This window comes from Gossypium hirsutum, chromosome A05 (assembly GCF_007990345.1).
Source record: "Gossypium hirsutum isolate 1008001.06 chromosome A05, Gossypium_hirsutum_v2.1, whole genome shotgun sequence".
Classification (NCBI taxonomy): Eukaryota; Viridiplantae; Streptophyta; class Magnoliopsida; order Malvales; family Malvaceae; genus Gossypium; species Gossypium hirsutum.
Window position 1 is genome coordinate 6,468,889 of NC_053428.1, and position 21,401 is coordinate 6,490,289.

General features: G+C 31.9%; 3 protein-coding genes across 3 annotated transcripts; 2 read left to right on the forward strand and 1 right to left on the reverse strand.

The window, feature by feature from the left end:
• The first annotated feature begins 765 nt into the window (after nt 1-765).
• Nucleotides 766-3,604, forward strand: LOC107960862 (G-type lectin S-receptor-like serine/threonine-protein kinase LECRK3). Its single transcript, XM_041113050.1, has one exon. It carries the CDS (start codon nt 898-900, stop codon nt 3,313-3,315), a length of 2,418 nt encoding a protein of 805 aa, XP_040968984.1. The 5' UTR covers nt 766-897; the 3' UTR covers nt 3,316-3,604.
• Nucleotides 3,605-4,481: 877 nt separating this feature from the next.
• LOC107959327 (pentatricopeptide repeat-containing protein At5g59600) lies at nt 4,482-6,438 on the forward strand. Its single transcript, XM_016895359.2, has one exon. The coding sequence runs from the start codon at nt 4,544-4,546 to the stop codon at nt 6,161-6,163; it is 1,620 nt and encodes a 539-aa protein (XP_016750848.1). The 5' UTR covers nt 4,482-4,543; the 3' UTR covers nt 6,164-6,438.
• LOC107959326 (linoleate 13S-lipoxygenase 2-1, chloroplastic) lies at nt 6,436-17,321 on the reverse strand. Its single transcript, XM_016895358.2, has 9 exons — nt 16,858-17,321; nt 14,868-15,133; nt 12,482-12,722; nt 8,870-9,187; nt 8,678-8,763; nt 8,130-8,240; nt 7,749-8,050; nt 7,389-7,655; nt 6,436-7,310 (listed from the first exon to the last, which is right to left on the reverse strand). The coding sequence occupies exons 1-9, from the start codon at nt 17,222-17,224 to the stop codon at nt 6,551-6,553; spliced, it is 2,718 nt and encodes a 905-aa protein (XP_016750847.2). The 5' UTR covers nt 17,225-17,321; the 3' UTR covers nt 6,436-6,550.
• Nucleotides 17,322-21,401: the final 4,080 nt, after the last annotated feature.

The following is a 21,401-nucleotide window of genomic DNA, read 5'->3' on the forward strand; positions in this document are numbered from 1 at the left end:
AAAAATTGTCACACCCCAGCTCGATCATGTGAAAGCCAGCATCCCAAGCAACAAGCGTCGCCCATAGTTCAGCTTTAATCACTGAGCTTACCCCGATTTTAATGCAATTTCTACGTAGCTTTATGGTTTGTCATGATATTAACTCTACTATTAAAGGACAAAACTTTTTTGCTCATGAAATTTTAATTAAAAAAAGTTCCAATAATTTTTTTTGGGTACATGTTCCAATATTTTCTACAACCAAATCTTACACTTTAGTCTGGTAGTGTTTGCATTTTGACTGGTTGTTTTGTTTTTTATTTTCTCCATTTCATTTAATGTTTCTGGAAGCACTATTTACTCCGATTGACAAGTTGACTCCTCAAGTGTTTCTTATGTTACTGTTATTAGTCTGAAATAATTATTTCCCCCACTTAGACGGTCACTGAAGACTCTAAATTCTTACAAAGGAGAAAAAGTATTATTTATTTATTAATTATTATTATTCCTGCATGGTCATAGACTTAATTTTTGACAGGTGTTGCCCCCTTCTGGCTACAACATTTATTCGATTTACAAATTATAAATATTTTTTAAAATAAATAATAAAAATTTATAAACTCTTAATAAAATTATTTATAAATTATATGTGGTTGCAATAATAATTAATATTGACTAAATTAGATTCGTCATGGTACAACCTTTATGATGTTGACAAGATACAACGTGTAAAACGAACGAAAATGTTGAAATTTCTACCATCCATCTCTATTTCAGCAAGCCTATGACAGGACGCAGGAGTTTCTCTTGATGTAAGCAAATTCAACAACTTTTGTCAAGTTATAAGCTTAAAATATCTATCATTCTTTAGCTTCACTAATTTTACGAATCCATCTATCCAAAAACTTGTTTCTTCTGATGGCTTTGGGAATCTTTCCTCTCATTGCCTTTCTACTTTTGCTGCCTGTTTGGGCTGATGCTCAAACTGTTGGTAATGTAACGGTGGGTGCTTCTCTCTCTGCTCATGAAAACTCCCATCCATGGGTTTCTCCCTCAGGTGATTTTGCCTTTGGTTTTCACCAACTCAGAAATAACAAGAATCTCTTCTTGCTCGCTATCTGGTATAATAAAATACCAGAAAACACTCTTGTTTGGTATGCAAATGGCGACAGCCCCGCACCAAGGGGATCAAAGTTACAGCTTGCTGACAGAGGGTTTGTTCTTAATAGTCCCCAAGGGGAACAGCTATGGAATAGTGAGACCAGGAGTGGGGTTGTTGATAGCGGTATTATGGATGACAGTGGTAATTTTAAGCTTCTTGGAGGTAGTTCTATACTTTGGGAGAGCTTCAAAGATCCTGCGGATACTGTGTTGCCATCACAGATACTTGATAAGGGGGTAGCCCTATCATCCCGGCAATCGGAGACCAACTTTTCCAAGGGGAGGTTTCAAATGGTTTTGCAATCAGATGGTGATCTTGTTCTTGCTACCGTAAACTTGCCTAGTAAACATGTTAATGACCCTTATTATAAAAGTGGGACTGCTGGAGATCCCAATTCATCCAGTCCTGGTTTCCAATTAGCCTTCAATGAATCAGGCTACTTGTTTGTTTCAAGAGAAAATGAAGAAAGATCCGTTCTAACACCTACAATAACAGGCTCAGCTAAAGACTTTTACTACAGAGCAACTCTCGATTTCGACGGAGTTTTCACACTATACTCTCACCCTAAGGCTTCCACCGGAAAGATTGCAAGCTGGACTGCTCTTTGGTCTGAGCCTGATAATATTTGCACAGCAGCTCCTGTTGGTGCAAGTAGCGGCGTCTGTGGTTTCAACAGTATATGCAGTCTCAACGCGGAGAAGAGGCCGAGTTGTGGATGTCCCAGGAGTTATACTTTAATTGATCCAAGTAACCAGTATGGCAATTGCAAGCCTAACTTCACTCAGAATTATGAACAAGAACCAGCTCCTGCGGAAGACCTGTATGAGTTTGAAGAGCTTACAAATGTGGATTGGCCACTAGCTGATTATGCACTCTTGGAGCCTTTTACTGAAGACCAATGCAGAGAATCTTGCTTGCATGACTGTATGTGTGCCGTTGCCATTTTTAGACTAGGTGATAAATGTTGGAAGAAGAAGCTACCACTGTCAAATGGAAGACTCGATCCCGGTCTTGATGGTGGAAAAGCTCTTCTCAAAGTTAGGAAAGGGGGTCGACCTCCCTTCTGTCCTTATTTTCCCAATCAAGAAACGCAGAAGAACAAGAACAAGGAAACTCTGACCCTTGCATTATCAGCACTTGGTGGCTCTGTATTCTTGAATTTCATTTTGATTGCTGTGACTTGTCTAGGATTTTACTGTATCTACCAAAAGAAACAAAAACCCTTGCCAGTGAATGAAGTTATCGTGGAAACAAATTTGCGGTCTTTTACTTACAAAGAGCTTGTGGATGCTACAAATGAGTTCAAAGAAGAATTAGGAAGGGGAGCTTTCGGCATTGTTTACAAAGGGACATTACAAATGAGTTATGTCACTCAGGTTGCTGTGAAAAGATTGATCAATACTTTGGTACAGGGTCATCATGACAAAGAATTCAAGACTGAAGTGAATGTAATCGGTCAAACGCATCACAGGAACCTCGTCCGATTGCTCGGATTCTGTGATGATGGAGATAATAGGTTACTGGTTTATGAGTACTTGAGCAATGGCAGTCTAGCAAGCTTCCTTTTCGGTGGCTCAAGGCCTAGTTGGAACCAAAGAATTCAGATTGCTTTGGGGATTGCAAGAGGGCTCCTCTACTTGCATGAAGAATGCAGCACGCAGATTATTCACTGTGATGTAAAGCCTCAGAACATTCTGCTAGATGAGCATTACAATGCAAAGATTTCAGACTTTGGATTGGCAAAGCTTTTGGTAATGAACCAGAGCCATACCAATACCGTTATTCGAGGAACCAAAGGATACGTGGCAGCGGAGTGGTTTAGGAACCTGCCGATAACCGTGAAGGTGGATGTTTATAGCTTTGGAGTGCTGCTGCTGGAACTCACTTGTTGCCGAAGAAGTGTAGACATGGAGAGCGACATGGAAGAGAGAGCAATTTTAACTGAATGGGCTTATGACTGCTACTGCGGAGGCACATTAGATGTACTAGTTGAAAACGACATTGATGCCTTGAATGACATAGCAAAAGTCGAAAGGTTTGTGCAAGTTGCCATCTGGTGTATTCAAGAAGATCCATCGCTCAGACCTAACATGAGAGCAGTCTCACAGATGCTTGAAGGAGTTGTGGAAGTCCCCATTCCACCATGCCCATGTCCATATGCTTTCACTGCATGAATTTCTGTCAATCTTTTGTTTAAATATGTCTAATTAATGCTGCAAAAGGAATAAGTTGTTAGTTTCAATATGTCTGAACGCTATTCTAGCGATAAGTTTTAGTTTAGGCTTTTTTGTTGCCCTATCTAAAGGAGATTTATGAAGCAATAGATCTGAGTTTCCTTGAATAATCGTGCAGCAGGGATGCTTTCATGGATGATGGCACCAGGGACCAGCCCATCCATACCAGACGAAGTTGATTTTATGTGCAGCCAATATTAATAAATATGATTAAGTTTTACTTTTCAAAGCTTTTGGTAAAGCAAACCCAATCTCATTCATATTTTGTTGTGCTCATTGTATAGACTTCAGACGTTTTTACTGCCTTACTCTATGCTGGGATTATTTTCATAAAATCATTTTTTTAATATTTATATGATCATTTCCCGGTTCATGTTCAAGGTTAGTGACTATTTCTTCCAATAATATCATTTCTAAAGTAGATGTCTTTTCATTACTTACAATCACTTATCTATTTAGAATTATATCTATACTATAACAACAAAAAGATATAAAATTATAACCTAATGTATATATTAAATTATTAATAAAATTATATAAGTGTTTTATTTTAAACAATAAAAAATCATTTACCTATTTTTCCATTCAAAACCTCTGTATAATTAATTACTTTTGTTCTCCCACCACTTGTTTGTAGGAGGGACAATCTCAGCTACAAAGAAATTACCAAAGTTATTTGTTTAATCATAAGAGAAAAATGAAAAAAATAAAATAAAGGACATAATAAAAATATTATAAGTTAGTATTAAGGATGGTTGATACTCATATAATAAATTTATGCATATAATAAATTTATGCACCAAAATAAATAGTAAAAATAATTTATTTATTTATTTATATTTTGTAACTTGGACGTTTCACTTGAGAAATAAAATAAATAAATAATATCTAATATCATTAAATTATTAATAAATTTAAATTATAATTATTTAATTTTAAAAATTATCACCGAACAAAAACTTTAAATAATTGAGTTATTAATAATTATTTTATAATTTTTAAAATTTAAAAAAAAATTAAACTTATCAATACTTTAATAACTTTAGATTTAGTTTAAAAGAGATGGCCACGTTACCCTCTATTTTCGGATCTCTTCCAAATTAGAAATCAGTCACAGATTAATGGCTGTTACTAATGTATGGGTATTCACTGAAAGCCTTGTACAACAATGAAAAATACGACGTTTTTCAGACAAACCTTCTCTTTAGATTACATTGCTTTGTTGTTGCAGAAGTGCTTAAAAGCCAAAGCCTTGAAGCCAGGCAAGCAACTTCATGCTTGGTTGTTACTTACTGGGACTGATTTGGAAATTTTGTCTTTGAGTTCAAAGCTTGTTGGGATGTACGCTGGTTGTGGAGATTTGAAATCTTCAGGTTCCATGTTTGGAGAAATCAAAACCCCAAATGTTTTTTCCGTGAACTGGATGGTTTTAGCCTCTGCTTTTAATGGCTACTTTAAAGAGGCAATTGGATACTTTTCTTTGATGTCTGAATCAATAAACCTTTGCAATAAGTTCACGTTTTCTGTTGTTTTGAAAGCTTGTGTCGGGCTCATGAATTTGAATAAAGGAAAGGAGGTCCATGCTGTTGTTAACAAGTTGTGTTTGGAAACCGATGTAAATGTTGGTAACGGTTTGATAGATATGTACTGTAAATTCGGAAATGTGAGTTATGCAAGGACAGTGTTTGATAGAATGGCTGAGAGAGATATTGCTTCCTGGACATCCATGATTTCTGGTTATTGCAATGTGGGAAAGAACGAAGAAGCTCTGAGTTTGTTTGAGAGGATGAAATTGGAAGATTTGCAGCCTAATGAGTTCACTTGGAATGTGATGATAACAGCGTTTGCTAGAAGGGGAGATATCCGTACTGCATTGGCTCTTTTTGGTAGAATGACTAAAGAAGGTTTGCTTCCTGATTTGGTTACTTGGAACACTATTATTTCCGGTTTTGCTCAAAGCCATTGTCCTTTTGAAGCATTCAACTTGTTTCGACATATGTTAGTTTCTGGGATCAAACCAAATCATGTGACCGTAACTGGATTTCTCCCAGCATGTGGATTGACAGGTTCTATTGAAAAAGGTAGAGAAATTCATTGCTTGATTTATAGATTGGGACTGGATGCCAATGTGTTTATTGCTAGTGCTCTTATTGACATGTATTCCAAATGTGGCAGCGTGAAAGATGCTAGGAATGTCTTTGATAACGTTCCTATTAAAAATGCAGCATCTTGGAATGCTTTAATCGGATGCTATGGGAAGCATGGCATGGTTGAATCCGCAATAACAATATTCGAAAGGATGAAGGAAGAAGGGGTGCAGGTAAACGATGCGACTCTAACTTGTGTTCTTTCAGCCTGCAGCCACGGTGGTTATGTCGAGGAAGGTTTGAGGATATTTGGGTCGATGAAACAAAGTTATGGGATTGAAGGTGCCAAAGAACATTATGCTTGTGTTGTTGATATGTTATGCCGTTCCGGAAAGATCGTAGAAGCTTATGAGTTGTTGAAGGAAATGCCATTCGGAGTTACAAACTCGATCGTTGGTGCTTTCTTCAATGGTTGTAAAGTTCATGAGAGAAAAGATTTGGCAAAGTTGATGGGCGAGCAAATTCTTAAAATGGAATTGAGAAGGCCGGGTGGGTTTGTTACACTATCAAATATTTATGCTGCTGATGAAGAATGGGGAGCTGTGGAGAATATAAGAAAGGTGATGAAAGAAAAGAGAATCCATAAGAAGCCTGGCTTTAGTTGTGATCCTTCGCAATTCGGTGGCTTTCTTGGAGAATAAGAATTTTGGCAATGTGGAGGCATGCCATGGTATATGTGCAAAACTGTGAACTTCTTTTTTTCCTTTTAAAGCGGGCTAAGTGGGCCATGAGCCTGACCAAGTTGTTCAAGAATCAAGACAAGCCTATCCCCATCTTTAATTTTGATTGGATAGAATAATTTATATTCAAATACATGGATGAGTAATTGTCTTTCAGAGGAAATTTGACCTTTAAGTGTTGCATTACGTTTATGTGATCGCTTTTACTTGTTTCAATTCAGATCCTTTTTGAGTTATTTCAAGCTCTCAATTTTATTTTTATTTTAAAGAGGTCAAATAGACATATGTCCATACCATACCCCGAAGGCATTCGAGCATCCCATAACAGAACAATTTGAGATATTAAGCTCAGATGGAGATGCTATATGGAACTCCCTTCCCAGTGACCCCAGGCTCAGAGAATGGCTTCAAAAACTCATATGGCACAATCCCAGCACCATTTCTGTTCCTCAAATCCTTGTTTGCATTCCTCTCATCAATAATCCCTTCAAGCTCCATTAACCTCCCATTAAATTTTTCAAATGCTGCTTTTATCACAGGATCTTTGGCCCATGCCAACTCCGATTTTTCTCCCAAGTATTCCTCGTCCGGAGAATGGTTCGATAACACATCCAAAATAGCCATCACCGTGGTAGCTTGAATTTGTGAAGGGAAGCACAGTAGGAGTAAAACTTCAGGTTTATTCATGAAAAACTCCCAATCTCTTTCAGTTGCCTCTTCGGTTGGCATATTCTTTCTAGCAATCGTTGGCCTGCTGGGAAAGTAACCAGCATAGGTATATTGTCCAAAGTTGACAGATGCATGATGACCTGAGGTTACCCAAGCGATGGTTGTAACAATTTGGATCAAGTCTTGTGGTGTTTTGAGGACAGGCCACCAGGGTTCATCTTTCTTGTCACCATGCCCAACCGTACGGATTTCAGTCCACCATGCTTGAAGCTCTTCGTCTGACTCCACTAGGCTTGCCTCTGGATAGTAATGGTTCACATAATCAGAGACCCATTCTTTGAGAATATCCCAGAGAACCAGTCCATCATTGGCAAAAGGGTAATCCTTGATCGTTAACCTTAGGCCATGAGGAGCATCTGGATCTTCAACAGCCATCCCCCTAGTAATGAAGAAATTTGTTAATAAATTATTGGCTGTGGAAATTTCAAATATATCTGGAAAAGCAGATTCTAAATACCTGCTAATTAGGTCTGCGGGGAGTGCTTCATGATCAAATCGCCATAGAAGGTCATAAGCAACAGAACAAATCTCCATAGAATACTTGCCAGGGCTGAAGGAGGTCTCAATGATCCCATCAGCATTGATTAGATACTCTCGAGCTAGTGCATTGATTTCCATTGTGTAGCGGAAATGGGGATGGAGCAGTCTATAGATTGGATGCATTTCACTGAGTTGTCGATTTGTAGCAATTATATAAGGTTCAGTGCAACAATGGGTTCTTAGCCTGCAACAGAAACTCAAAAGTTACGTGTAACTCTAATTTATAAGGCAATATTGATTATCACATACTTATGAAGAGCTTGGTAGAAATATATACCAGTGACTAATAAGCTGGTGATAGCCGGAATCGTGAGCAAGCACATGAGCTTTAGCAAGCCTCCAAAGCCAGACACCTGAAGAATGCCAAGAAGGCCTATATGCTTCTTTCCACTGTGGCTTCCCATCCATAGGGGGGCGAGTTAGCTCGATGGCCAAAGGCCTCAGAGTCTCGTCTGGGTTTAAGAAAAATAGTGTGCGTGATCCATATAATGTTGTCCCTGGAAGCTGTCTAACTTTCTTCACATATGGTAAAAACAGGTCATGGTAATCTAGGACAAACAACTTTTTTTGCTTCAATGCCTACACATGAAGAACATAATTAATTAAAAAAGTTTGTTTCGTGTCAACATTTGAATGAGTACATGGACAACTTGGGTACCTCCTCCAATGAACAGAAACCTCGGATTTGTTGCTCGACCATCTCTTTGGTGATTACCGATTCCGGGGGGCCGTAGATTGCAGGATCAAGTTTGCTCTTCAGTGGCCATTCCTATAGGGTTTTTTTGGAAACTATCAAACCTTTGGGCCTTAAAACAATTCCATTCTATTTCTTTTTGCATGCCCCATAAAGTATGCACAAATGCAATTTTAACCGAGCTGTGAAATTATCATTTAACCAATACTTGCATAACTATATATATATTTGAGCAAGCATAATTATATAAATTTTATATCGGGCATGGAATGGGTTTTTGCGCGCAAAGTTGGAACCGTGGATATGGTACCAACAAGCTTAAAACTTGCACAAATGATATGAACCGATGCTTTTCGTAGAAGCAGCTAGCATTAAGTATTAGATATTTTAGTACTCAGGTTGAGTCTTTTAATTTTACACGTTTTCAGATACCTTGAGACCAACATCGAAAATTAGGTAGGTATGATTTGAAAGTTTTTTTTTTTCTATTATTTTTAAGATAACCATCATACCGTGACCAATTGAAGAGCACATGGATTGATCCCAGAAAGAGTTTGTCGAGCAAATTCCTCATCCCTAAACCAAAAGAATTTGTCTCCTTCAAAAAAAAAAAAGAACAAATTAGCAATCGATTAAATAATCATGCAAAATAAAATTAAAGTAATCTAACAAGTTAAAGTGACTATCTGAGAGAGAGAACTAACGTTCCATAGTTTCAGGAATTTCGAAGCGCAAGGCATTGTCACTGTCAGAAATGGCCTTGAGTAGTCTAGGAAGAATTTCTCTCCACAGATTGTTTCCCTCCTGGGGAGGCAAGTCAACCCCCTCATTGAACAGTTGGTCGATGGCTGTGAAGTATGGGAACCCAAGATCTTTATCTACAATTGCCGTCTGAAGCGCTGGAACCACCGCATGAAACACCGAGTACACCGTCTTTGCCGAGAATGTCAGTTGCTTCACCTCTGAGAAGCACTCATCCCTTGGCACGTAGAACATATTACTCTTTGTCTCTGATTCTGGATCTGTATTTATTTATTTATTTAATCAGTTAATAAATCTTTATCTAAGTTCACTTATTATATTAAAATCATCTTATTTTCAGGAATTCAATTGAAATATGCTATTTCATATTTTTAAAAGGAGTTTTAATTAATATTTTACACTTTCCTTGGATTAATTCTTCTTAATAATATTTTAATTTTAATTAATGTTGATTAGTTAAATAAAATTAATAAATAATGATATTAGACAAGGTTTATGGGTTTTCTTGTTCCACTAGGTTTAGTTGATGATATAATGAGTTCAGAATTTAGAATCGTCATAATTTTTTAATATTTTTCATAAATTTTAAATCTAATCCTTTTATTTTTATTTTTAATTTTAATAATTTAACTTTTTTATGGATTTTTTATAAAAATAATATTAAAAAAATTAATTACGAAAATGATATTAGACCTAAATTATTTATGAAAAAAGATTTTTTCTGCAGTGAAATCTCGTGGCAACACTTTTTTCAATCATTATCCAATCATTAGATTTTAAAAAAAAAATTTTTGGTGCAGCCATATACATTAACCGTATCAAACTGAAGTGTGATAAACTAAAATGTTCTAGGATCTTATATGAAAATTTCCCCTTTTAGCTTGGCTATTACAAAACTAAATTTAAGGGTGCCACGGTGGCATCAAATATGTTTTAGGGAATAATTACTTCATAAACCTTCCTTAATTATTTTTTCTTTTTAAGGTACTTCCATTTTGTGGGACTTCAAATATAGAATATATGTGAGCTTTTAATGTATATATGCTCACCCTTAAACACCGGATTAATTATTTTTTTTGTTAAATATAGGGTAAAACTTTAAAGGTTAAAATACGCTCAATGTTATTATATTCTTTTTTGAAATTTAGTTTCTATACTTTTTATTTTTAAGAGTTTAGTTACTTTATTCTTGAATTAAAAAATTTAGGTTTACTTATTTACATCATTATAACTCTTCTATTAAATTTATCAGTGTAACATTTTGAAATAAAAAAAAGTTCTCTTCTTATCCATATAACAAAAAGTGACATTGTAATGAACTTGAATTTAATAAAAAATTTTAATGGTGTTAACATTTCTTAAAATTCACTTCAATATTTTAAAAATAAAATATTTAATTTAACTAATAGCATTATAAGAGTTGATATATCAAATTATGTCAAAATTAAATTTTAATTTCAAAAATAAAATATAGAGATTGAATTTCAAAGCCAAATATAATAATCAAAATTAAAAATTAACCATTATTATATAATCTCAAAATAATAGAAGGATTAAAACTAAATTTTAGCCACCATCTTTTCATGTATAAAAAATGAAAAAAGAAAAAGAACAGGTTTCATGTAATGACAGGGATTAAAGTGGTTATTTTAAAAAAATGGAAGTACCTTAAAAAAATAATAAGTAATGAAGGGTTTATGAAGAATTATCCCTTATAATATATTTGGTGGTACCACACTATTATTAGACGACACCATTTTAAGTTTTTTTTTTTTACAACAACCAATCCAAAAGGGGAAAGTTTCATATCAGGTCCCTAAACATTTTAGTTTATCACACTTCAGTATAGTGCTGTTAATATATCAGGTGTAGACTTATTCATTGGTTAAGTTACCCATCCAAGCCCAAAGGCACCCCCAAAATTTAGGAGGGTTTGGACAAAAATATTGGGCCCAAAAAATAGGTTTGGGGTAAAAAAATTAGGCCCGTTTAAAATATAGACTAGGCTTGCACTTGAACATTCAAGGTTCCGACCTAGCCCAACTCGACCCATTTTTAAGTATATAATACTTTATATTGTGTAATTTATAAGACATTAAAAAACTTATACTAAATATACAATACTACACTAATATAACCATTAAAATAATGTTAAGAAAACTATAAAAAATTTTAATAAATAAAAATATATAAAATTATTAAATATTAAATTAAAATGAAATAAATATTTTTTTAAAAAATAATATAGGTGGATCTGGAGTGGCTTGGGTTAATCTTTTGCAAATATAATAGATTTGAACAAAATTTTAGACTTATATTTTAAGTCAAGTCGGGCTTGAGCAAGTATAAAAGTATGTTAATATCATACTTAGGCTCAACTTGATCCACAAACACCTATAGTCAGACAGCACCAATAAAAAATTATCTTTTAAAACCTAATGATTACATGATGATTAGGAAAAAGTTAGGGCAGTGTTGCTAATGTGTCACCAAAATTTACGGTAGAAAGCAATATATTTTTGTAAATAATATAGATCTAATACCACTTTTGTAATTAATTTTTTTAAAGATTGTTTTTATAAAAGTCCACTCTACTTTTTAGATTTCAAAATATAAATACAATTATTAGCATTGTTATTTTTTTGTTAGATTTATTGGTGTGATATTTTAACATTAAAAAAAACTCAATTCATAGTAATGAAATTAAAAAATGACTTTGTAATGAACTTGAATTTAACAAAACAATTTAAAAATATTAACCTTTGAGTCTAAATTTTGAAATTTGAAATGTAGGACTAAATTTCTAGAAATAAAAGTATATGGACTAAATTTCAATTTTACAAAGAGTGTTGAGACTTATAACTTATTTCAACTTTTATAAGTTTAAGGTTTGTGATTTTAAGGGCTTAAGGTTAGAGTTAGGGTTTAAAGTTGAGTAAAATTTAAAATTGAAGTAGGATATAGGGCTTAAAAGTTTAAATTTTAAAAAGTAGTGTTTTAGAAACTTATAAAAAAAATAGATTAATTAAAGTTTTTGATATTTGAGTTTGCTAGTTTATTTAAAAAGTAATGATATAATATTTTGTTATCTAGTGTCCAAAATATAATTCTTTTGAGGTATTTTAGTTTAAGCTAAACTCTTCACAATTTTTACTGGAAAATTAATTTTGTTGGTGTCACATAAAATTTATTTATATAATATTTAATATTTTGATTTAATTGATATCAAAATTATTAAAATATCATGATTTTAATAAAAATAGGTATTAATTTTAAAAAAATTGTAAATTTTATCTATTTCGTGATATTCAAATTAGCTTTTCTTGTTTGAATGATATCCATTTTAGAGTTATCTAAGCATAATGACAAATAGATCAATTGTAAAGTGATAAGATGCGCGATTTTTATTTGTCATTAAACCGCCAAGTGGTAGCCAACCCATTGATGGATTGATTTGATCCCCAAACGTTCCCGACAAGAGACAATTTCAAGTGATTGAACAGTTTGACGTGACAGCTGCTGACTGGATATGTAATTTAGGGTTTATGAAGTACCTGATTCACAGCGAGGGCGACCTGTCCGGCAACGTCTAGGGTAAGGGAATTGTTTATTGCCGCCGAGCACTGCTCTTTTCTTATTGAGATCAGAATCAGGGTCGCCCAGATCATTGTAAACATCATAGTCGTATATCCTCTCAAAAGACTTGCGCTCTCCCACGCCGTTCCCTCTCAATGTCTGCAACTCTTCCTTTCTCAATCTCTTTAATCCGCTTGGTGTTTGTGACGGCAAGTATGACTGTGTTATCATTTCAAATTAATTAAAATCGAGCATTAAATTTGAAGGCAACACTTTCATTATGGCGGACGATATTAAACGCACGGCAATCCTCTTTGATAATAATAATCTGTGTTGAGTAAGGTGATTGTGTGGCGGGGAAGTGAATACATTAAAGGATATGTTTTTCTGTGACATTAAATGAGTATTTTCAGCATCAGTGGGCAATTTTGGTGGCATATTAGTTATATGGAAAAAAAAGCTATTTTGGAACCGTGATCCCAAAATGGGCCCCTTATTCTCCAACAATGCAACTATATGACTTCGAATAATAATAAAAAAATTAGAGAACCAACATGTTTAAAACAAAATTACAAACAGATACAATCATGTATATATATATTTTTTTTACAAAAATATGGCAGGCCGAAGATTGAAGAAAGAACTATTTGAATAAATTTTTTACGCTTAAAATTATTTTATGAAAAAATGTAGAACAGTAAAAGAGAATGAAGAAAGAGAGTTTTTTACTGGTGTAAATAATGTGAACAAAAAAAAATTATATGATATTAATTTTAACAGTCCTATAACTTAAATAAATTTTTTAAAATAATTTAATAATTAAATTATAAATTTTTTAATTAAGTAATTAAAACCAAAAGTTATCCGTAAATTTAATGACAAAATTTGAAGAAAATAAGGTTAATCTTTCCTTGTTATCATTGAATGGTTTTCTCAGTGTGAGTGCGGTCCATAACAAGTGTTGTCCTAAGTCCTTAAAGTGGTCCATAACGAGTAATGTCCTAATTCGTAAAAGTGGTCCGTAATTGTTTTTTTATTTTCCTTTATTTTAATATTCAAAGGTAGCATTTATTTGTTGTTATTTTCCTTTCATTAGTTCAAATTCTCCATATCTAGATTTGTGCACTTGACTAACCACGTTTCGCATTAACAGAATCTCTTAGCAAAAACAAAATGGGAGTTTTTCACGTTAAGTTGTACAACAAAGTTATCATCTTTCCTATCATGGTCGTACTCATAATTCGCTTTCAATCCTAGTGTATTGTGCATCCATATTTTAAAATGTTTTAATAAAATTATGGAAAATATATATATTATTAAGAGCTTTTAAGTGTTTAACCAAGAAAGATATACATATTTTTAAAAAGCATCTAAAAACCGAGATATATAAAATGAAACTACTAGAGTCGCAGTTTAATTACAATCATTTTACTTTTCTCTCTAGTGTAGAGATAGTTGCGGCATCATGGGAAAAATAACAAAACTTATTAAATAAAAAGGGCCACAAAAATTGTGAACACTAATTATTAAACCACCGATAGGACGTTTTTTTGTCTCTGCCAATTGCATCCAGTCCTAATGGTCCCAATTTGGCGGAACATCATATCCAACTGCTGTTTAATTTATCATCCACGTCGACTAATTTAATTACGAGATCAAATACCCTATCAATGTTTTATTTAAAAATATATTATTTTTATGTAAATTTAATCGCTTTATTACATTAAAAATATCTAAATTTCAAATTACTTATTTTAAAAAATAAAATTTATATTATTTAATTATTGTTAAACTTAGTAAGATATCAAAAAATATGGGGGGAAGAAAAGTTAGTATATATAATATACCAACTTGAAAGAAACAACATCTCAGTTGTATTAATATGTGGTTATGCTGAATGAAAAAAATGAATGACCACATCACTACCCTAGTCTTATATGAACAATGATTAATGAAGTCTTCCTACCATCTTTGACATCTTATCCCTCCAAGAGGGACACCCTCTAAGCATTGTTTTGGAGAATTCAAAATAATTGTAAAAAGTTGTTTTCATTTATGAAAGTTTATTAAATTTCTAATAGTACTCTTGCTCTCCATACATTGAATGAGGTAGATATTTGGCTAATTGTGTCTTTTTCATTGACTGGAAGTGCCATTTTGACCATGCAAACCATGCATGGGCAAAGTTTTGGCCAAGTTTTTAGGCTTCTTAGTAAATTGTTTATTAATTACGACAATTTTTTTGGCTTCATCTCACTGCCATTAATATTTTAATCTGGAGCGAAGATACCCCTACTAGATATATTACTTTTTTTTTCAACCAAAATATAAAAAGAAAAAGGAATTAAGGATGGGAAACGTAACCTTAGGAGGGAAGAAGACTCTCTTTTGAGGATTGTCGAACTTGGAGTGAACCCAAGAGTTACAGCTGATGGTAATAGGATCAGTGAGACCATCAAGCACGATCTCCACCAAAAACATCTCTTTGTGATGTTCATTTTCAACGACCACAGCACCTATTTCCCCAAAATCTTGGCCTACTTTGAATTCCGCCTCATATGTCACGTCGTCACCCTTCTGTTTTACTCGATGTGCATACGCTTTGATCGTCTCCTTCTCTTGCCCTGTTTCTGCATTTTCAACATTACATTTTGTTTGTTTTTTGTAAATACATATATTTTTCCACATTGACAATATGAGAAAGGGACGATAGTATTAAGATTTTAACCCTAGTTCTTAAAATGCCAAAAGGTATTTACAATTATATAAAATTTTGAAAAATTAGATGTCAATACTTATTTGGGTTGATTGTATGTTTATAAATTAAAATATATATAACTAATTTTAAAATTTTAAATTAAGTTTCATTCTTTAAACATATTTCATTTTTCATTTAAATAAAATAAAAAAGTGCTTAGATTTAATACAAAATATATTTACTTCTATATGTTTTAAATAATTTGGTATGCATCTTTTTTTAGTTTGAAGCAATTTTACAATAAAATTAACAAATTTATAAATATAAATTATTTTTTAGTAAAAAAAAGATTGTATAAAACTGTGATTGCACGTCATTTCTATCTTTTTTCAATAGGAGAATGATAAATTAAATTTTGCTCTAATTTTCAGCCTTTTCTTCCTGAAAAAAATTCAGATCCAACTAAAAATATTAAAAATCAAGAGAAAAAATCTGATTTATCATTCTCCTATTAGAAAGGGCTAAGGATGATGTAGAATAAGAGTTTTGTACCGTCCCTTTCCTTTTTAGTAATAACCTATAAATTATTTTTTGAAAATATTGTATTTTAAATTTTTAAAAATATTTACAAGGTTAAAATAACTTTTAAGAAGTTATAAATTTTAATCAAAATAGATATAATTGTTTAATCAGTTTTAACCTTTTTGTAAAACAACAGTAAGATTTGAACATTTTGTTAAAATTATATGAATAGTTAGGTAATTAAATAAATATTCCCCATCTTTCTCCCCCGATATTGATAAACTTTCTAAAATATAAATATTAAAAATTAGGTAATTAATGCTGCAAAAAAAATTAGGTAACTAAATAAATGTTCTTTCCAAACTCTTTATCTTTAATGACTAGACGTAAACTATGAGACATCTCAAATCTATTGATAGATCTCAAATCTCAAACCCACGTGATTGACCTTTTATTTTCTCTGTTTTACTTTTAACAAAAATAAACTAAAATTATAAGATATTAAAAAAATAAAAATTAAAAAATAAATTAAAATAACATGGGGTTATCATGCATAAAAATTTAACATTTTAATCAATTTTTCTATTAAAAAATAATTTAACTCTTCTCAAATTTTTTAAAAAACAAAACAAAATAAATATTAAATTAACAAAAAATATAAACATTAAAGATTAAATTTATCATTATAATGTATACGTAATACATATATTACTAAAATAATATATACAAGCATATTATATTTTTATGGCTTCCATGAATATTATATATATATTTTGTCAACATTTTACATATACTTTATTCATATATATATATGGTATAGCGTAGCATAAGTTTTAATATATTAAAAAAATCATTTAATAAAAAGTGATATAGAGTGCTTTGAATTCAAACAACATGGGAGTTGTTATGTATGGATGTAGACAACGTCCATGAAAATTGATATAGAATGCAACGATGTTGCATAAAACAATCTCCGCCCATTGCCACTGGTTGTCTGGTTCCATTTTTATTTTTTTTAATCTGCGTTTGGATATGTATATATATAGTTGGAGCTGGGAAGAACCAAGCTCTAAAATTTTCTCCTGTTTTTTTGGGGGAAAAGGAAACAGCGAAATTAGTTTGATGATCACTTACTGGGGTCCAGCTCGCGACTGACAAGCTCCAAGAGGATTGATTTGCCGAGCAAATCTTGGATATCATCTAGCCCTCGACTTAACCCTAAGTTGGAGAGGAAACCACCTACAGTTTGTTTAACTGTGACCACACCTTTCACAGTGTAGTCAGTTAGGATACCATCATCATCGGTCAAGTTAACGTCTACCGCGGCTTTGATTTTGTTCGGAACAACCCTGGCTTTAAAAGGTTTCGCTGTCTTGCCCAATGAAAAACAGGCGTTGAAAGGAAGAAATGCGAGGGCAGTGCCGTGGGAAAATGGCTTATGCAATAGCGAGGCTAGGGTTTTGGTGGTGGTGTGAGGATGGTAAACATGTGGCTTCAACATTCTTTGGGGGTAAATTGGGAATAAGATCGGTGGATAGGTATATTTGAGGTTGTGGCAGTGGGAGAAGAAAACCACGCTACCTTTATAGGTGGAGGATGAGGTAAAACGCAAATGACTTTTCTATTTATTTACTTATTAGATTTTTTTTAAATTTAAAATTTACTCTTTATTTTTAGTTATTTAGCGATTATATTTTTTAGATTTGAAATTTGAGTTTAACTATTAATACTGTTAAAATTTATTTGTTAAATTTAAATTTATTATAACATTATTTTTTTAACCACATAATTATGACATCATACCAACAAATTTAACAAAAAAATATTAACAATGTTCATAATTAATCTTCAATTTTAAAATGTGAAAAGAAAAGAGGTTAGAATTCTTAAAAATGAAAGTATAGAAACTAAAATCCAATTTTTAAAAAGTCTATAAGCTCATGGCGTATTTTAACTTATTTATTACAATTATTTCCATGTAAGAATGTTGATTTTTTTAATAGAAAATTATTTCAGACATTGTTAATGAAGTTTTTCAGACTTCACAAGCGATTTAAGAGTTTGACAAATGTATTGTAAGATGTATTAATAAATAAATAAATTTAATTAAATAAAAATAGTATTATTTGAATTGAATTAGATGGTCTAATCGAATTAGTTGGACTTGGAATTAATCCGGAGATCGACTTGGAAAGTGGCTTTGAATTGGCTAGATCAGAAATCAGTACAAACCAATTAAATTGGCTAAAAACCGATTGAATTTACAGTCTAATTGGCAAAAAAAAACCGATTGATTCGGAATTTTTGAATTTTTTAAATATTTATTAATTTTTTAATCGAACTGATTAAACTAATAAATTAACTAGCCAATTTTAAAAACATTACTAAAAAAATATATCAAATAATTACCTTTTTTCTGATTTTATTGTTAGTGAGACAATTGATGAATGAACAGCTTAATAATTTTCCCTTATTTACGAATCGCGACACGTGAAAATTGTTTATCTTTGGCGAAACAAGTGATGAATGAACAGAGTACGCGTGGCGACACGTGAAAAATGAACTAAAAATGAGGTGAGGGGTCCTTCTCATTGAAGTCGTCATAATATAGATGCAGTGTGAAATACAAAAAGAAAAAAAATGTCTAAAATGTTTTGATTTTCAATAATTTAGGAACTAGGCATGGTTCAACATTCAATCAAACTGAAGCTAGCTTGATTGAGATTTTAAACATTGAATAGGGTATTGAGATTCATCCCAATAAAATAAAAACATAACTAGTGCTGAATTTGACATTAAAAATCATTTTAAATTTGTAGTTCATAGTATTTTATATATTTGTTTGGTTTTTTAAGTTATTAATTATATACATATATTTATTATAATAAAGCATAAATATTTTTTTAATAGTATAAAGATGGAAAAATTAACAAATAAACAATTTAAATATTTAAATATTACACTAACAATTATAATTACAAATAACTAAGAAAAGTCATATTTAATAATAAATTTTAAAATATTTTTTTAATTTACTAAATTTATATTTTTATACCTTTCAAATGTATATTAAATTGAATAATAATAATAATACGTTGAGCAATATTTTCTTGTATCATATTAAGGGAAACACAAGGGGTATTTATACATATTTTTACTGTTACTATTATAGCTCATAATAGGGACCATTGTTTTGTCTTGGCCTTTGGGCCGATGGTACTGACATTACTTGTCACTAGTGCTAACATTATCTAGGCGTCCCTTAGTTTATTAGACGCTTACCTGCGGAGCAGGCGGTCCTTTTTGATCTTGAGATTGACTCCTCTAGCGAACCTCGCACTTGTCAATCACGACCGGGGATCCCTTGCAGGGCTCACGATCCCCTCCACGGACATATTTGGCGACCTTGTCCCAACGGGGCTTGTACGAGCTCTCCCCTCGCAACCTCATTCCTGCGAGGCTTATGTAAGCTCCCCTTGTAGGCTTCTCACGCGAGATATATTTGCGAACATCTAACATCCCGCAAGGTCCTCAACTGACTACGCCTATAGGCGAACATTCTTCTTTCAGATTGAAAATCGAGATCCTATCGGTCATTTGGGCTGGCGGTTCCCAAACCCTAACATAATTAAAATATGTATTTTAATTTTTATTACTTACATAATAATAAAATCAAAATCTAAAATTTTAAAATTTAATTTAATGTTCTAAAGGAGTACAGGAATATATTTTAAAATTTTTGTTTCTTACTTTCAACCTAACGCGAAACCCCAAGAAGTACCTATGAGTAACAAATTGTGTTTGGAAACGTGGCGCTCACTTAGTGTGCATCCCTACAAGTGGCATGCTTATGATTTAACGTGTCTAAAGAACAGGTCAACTATTTAATAAAGAGCTTGTGGTTTCTCTCTCTCCATTGAACCTGGATGAGCTTCTATAATAAAATAAATGTCCAGACAATCTTTTTTTTTCTTTTTCTTTAAATGAAGTCTAGACAACCAATTTCAGTTCATAATAATTACAGTTTAGATATTTTCGATATACATAGAAAATATCTATTTGTTTTTGTTGTAAATAATACATATAGAGTATTTTCAAGTAAATATAGTATATTTATTTACCACAATTTTCATAATATATAATTATGTGTGTATGAACGTCATCCTTAATGGATTGAAGGTTATAATAATAGATTCTAGCTTTATAATCTAAAGGAATCTTTTTCCTCTCAACCTTCCTTAGCCTTTTTCTTTCATAGACTTTTACGTTCTTTTCCTCTTCTCTATTTTAGAAATTATTCAAATAATTTTGAATACTAGGATTTTTGTCTGGTTAGGATAAAAAAAATATAAAATAATAGATCACCTCATTTTATTTTATTTTATTTTTATTTTATAATTGTTTTGGTGAAAATTTTTCATCTATAAAATAAAATAATTTCAATTTACAGTCCTAAAACATTAAATTGAATTCTTAACGTTTAGGGGCGTTTAGTTCGTTGAATGGAACACTACGGTTCATAATGTTACATTTGGAATGAGATTATAGTTTTTAGATTTTAATATTCCAATCATCTCGTGCCTAAAGTGTAATATCATTATGGCTCATTCTGTAAGTAATTAATTTAGACTATTTTCTTAAGACTAATTAAAAATTATAATTTTTTCTTAACAATGAGCAGGTAGATGTCATACGTTACAATCATAATCATTATATTTTATGTAATAAGCTATTTATTAATAAATTAATTATGATTATAACTATAGTTATGGTTGGTGTTGCAGTAGCTTTTCATGAATTATAATAATTATGAATTATAAAATTATTTCAACATAATATATGTACTTATTAATACATAGATTATAATTTAAAAAGTAAGAATTGTAATAATTCATCATAATTTTATAGAAATTGAGATTAAAAATATTAAAGAAACTAAACTTGTTTAGAAAAAACTTTCTCGAGAGACTGAAGAAGCTATGGGTTGTGGAGGTTTTCTTAGAGACGATGAAGGAAATGTAAGAGCTTTATTCTCGGGATCATGTGATACCATTGATACAGATTCAGCTGAATTAGGAGTAATAATTACTGCGTTTGATGTAATAATTGAGATAGGGTGAAGGGGAACTAGTTTGATTATTGTTGAAATTGGGTCACTGGTGGTGTATAATTGGTTATTGAACAAAAACAGGAGACTTTGGTCGCAACAAACTACATTCGCAGATATGGAAAGGAGATTAACCTGTGTGGGTGAGGTAGCATTTTCAAAAGCAGAGCAGCATGGCAATGAAATGGCAGAAATATTAGCGTCAGTAGGTATTAATCGTAGGATTATGTTCAAGGCGTGGTGGTAAATGTTAGATTGGTGATTAGAATGGTTGGTTTTCATGTAATATTAGCTTTTATGACAATTGTATTGTTTAATTGAAACTATTGTTCTGTTGCTTTTAAACAGAATAGCAACAGAACAGTTTGACTGAAGCAAAAAAAAAAAATCTAGAACAAAGACAAATATTGGATAAAATGTACTTCTAAGTAATCTTACATTCCGTCAACTAAATACATAAATATTGCATTTCACTTGTAATCTTACATTCATGTTAACCTAATCTGAAATATAATCTAAGATTTGGTGAAATAAATATCCCTTAAAACTAAAAATTCTTTATACATCAAGC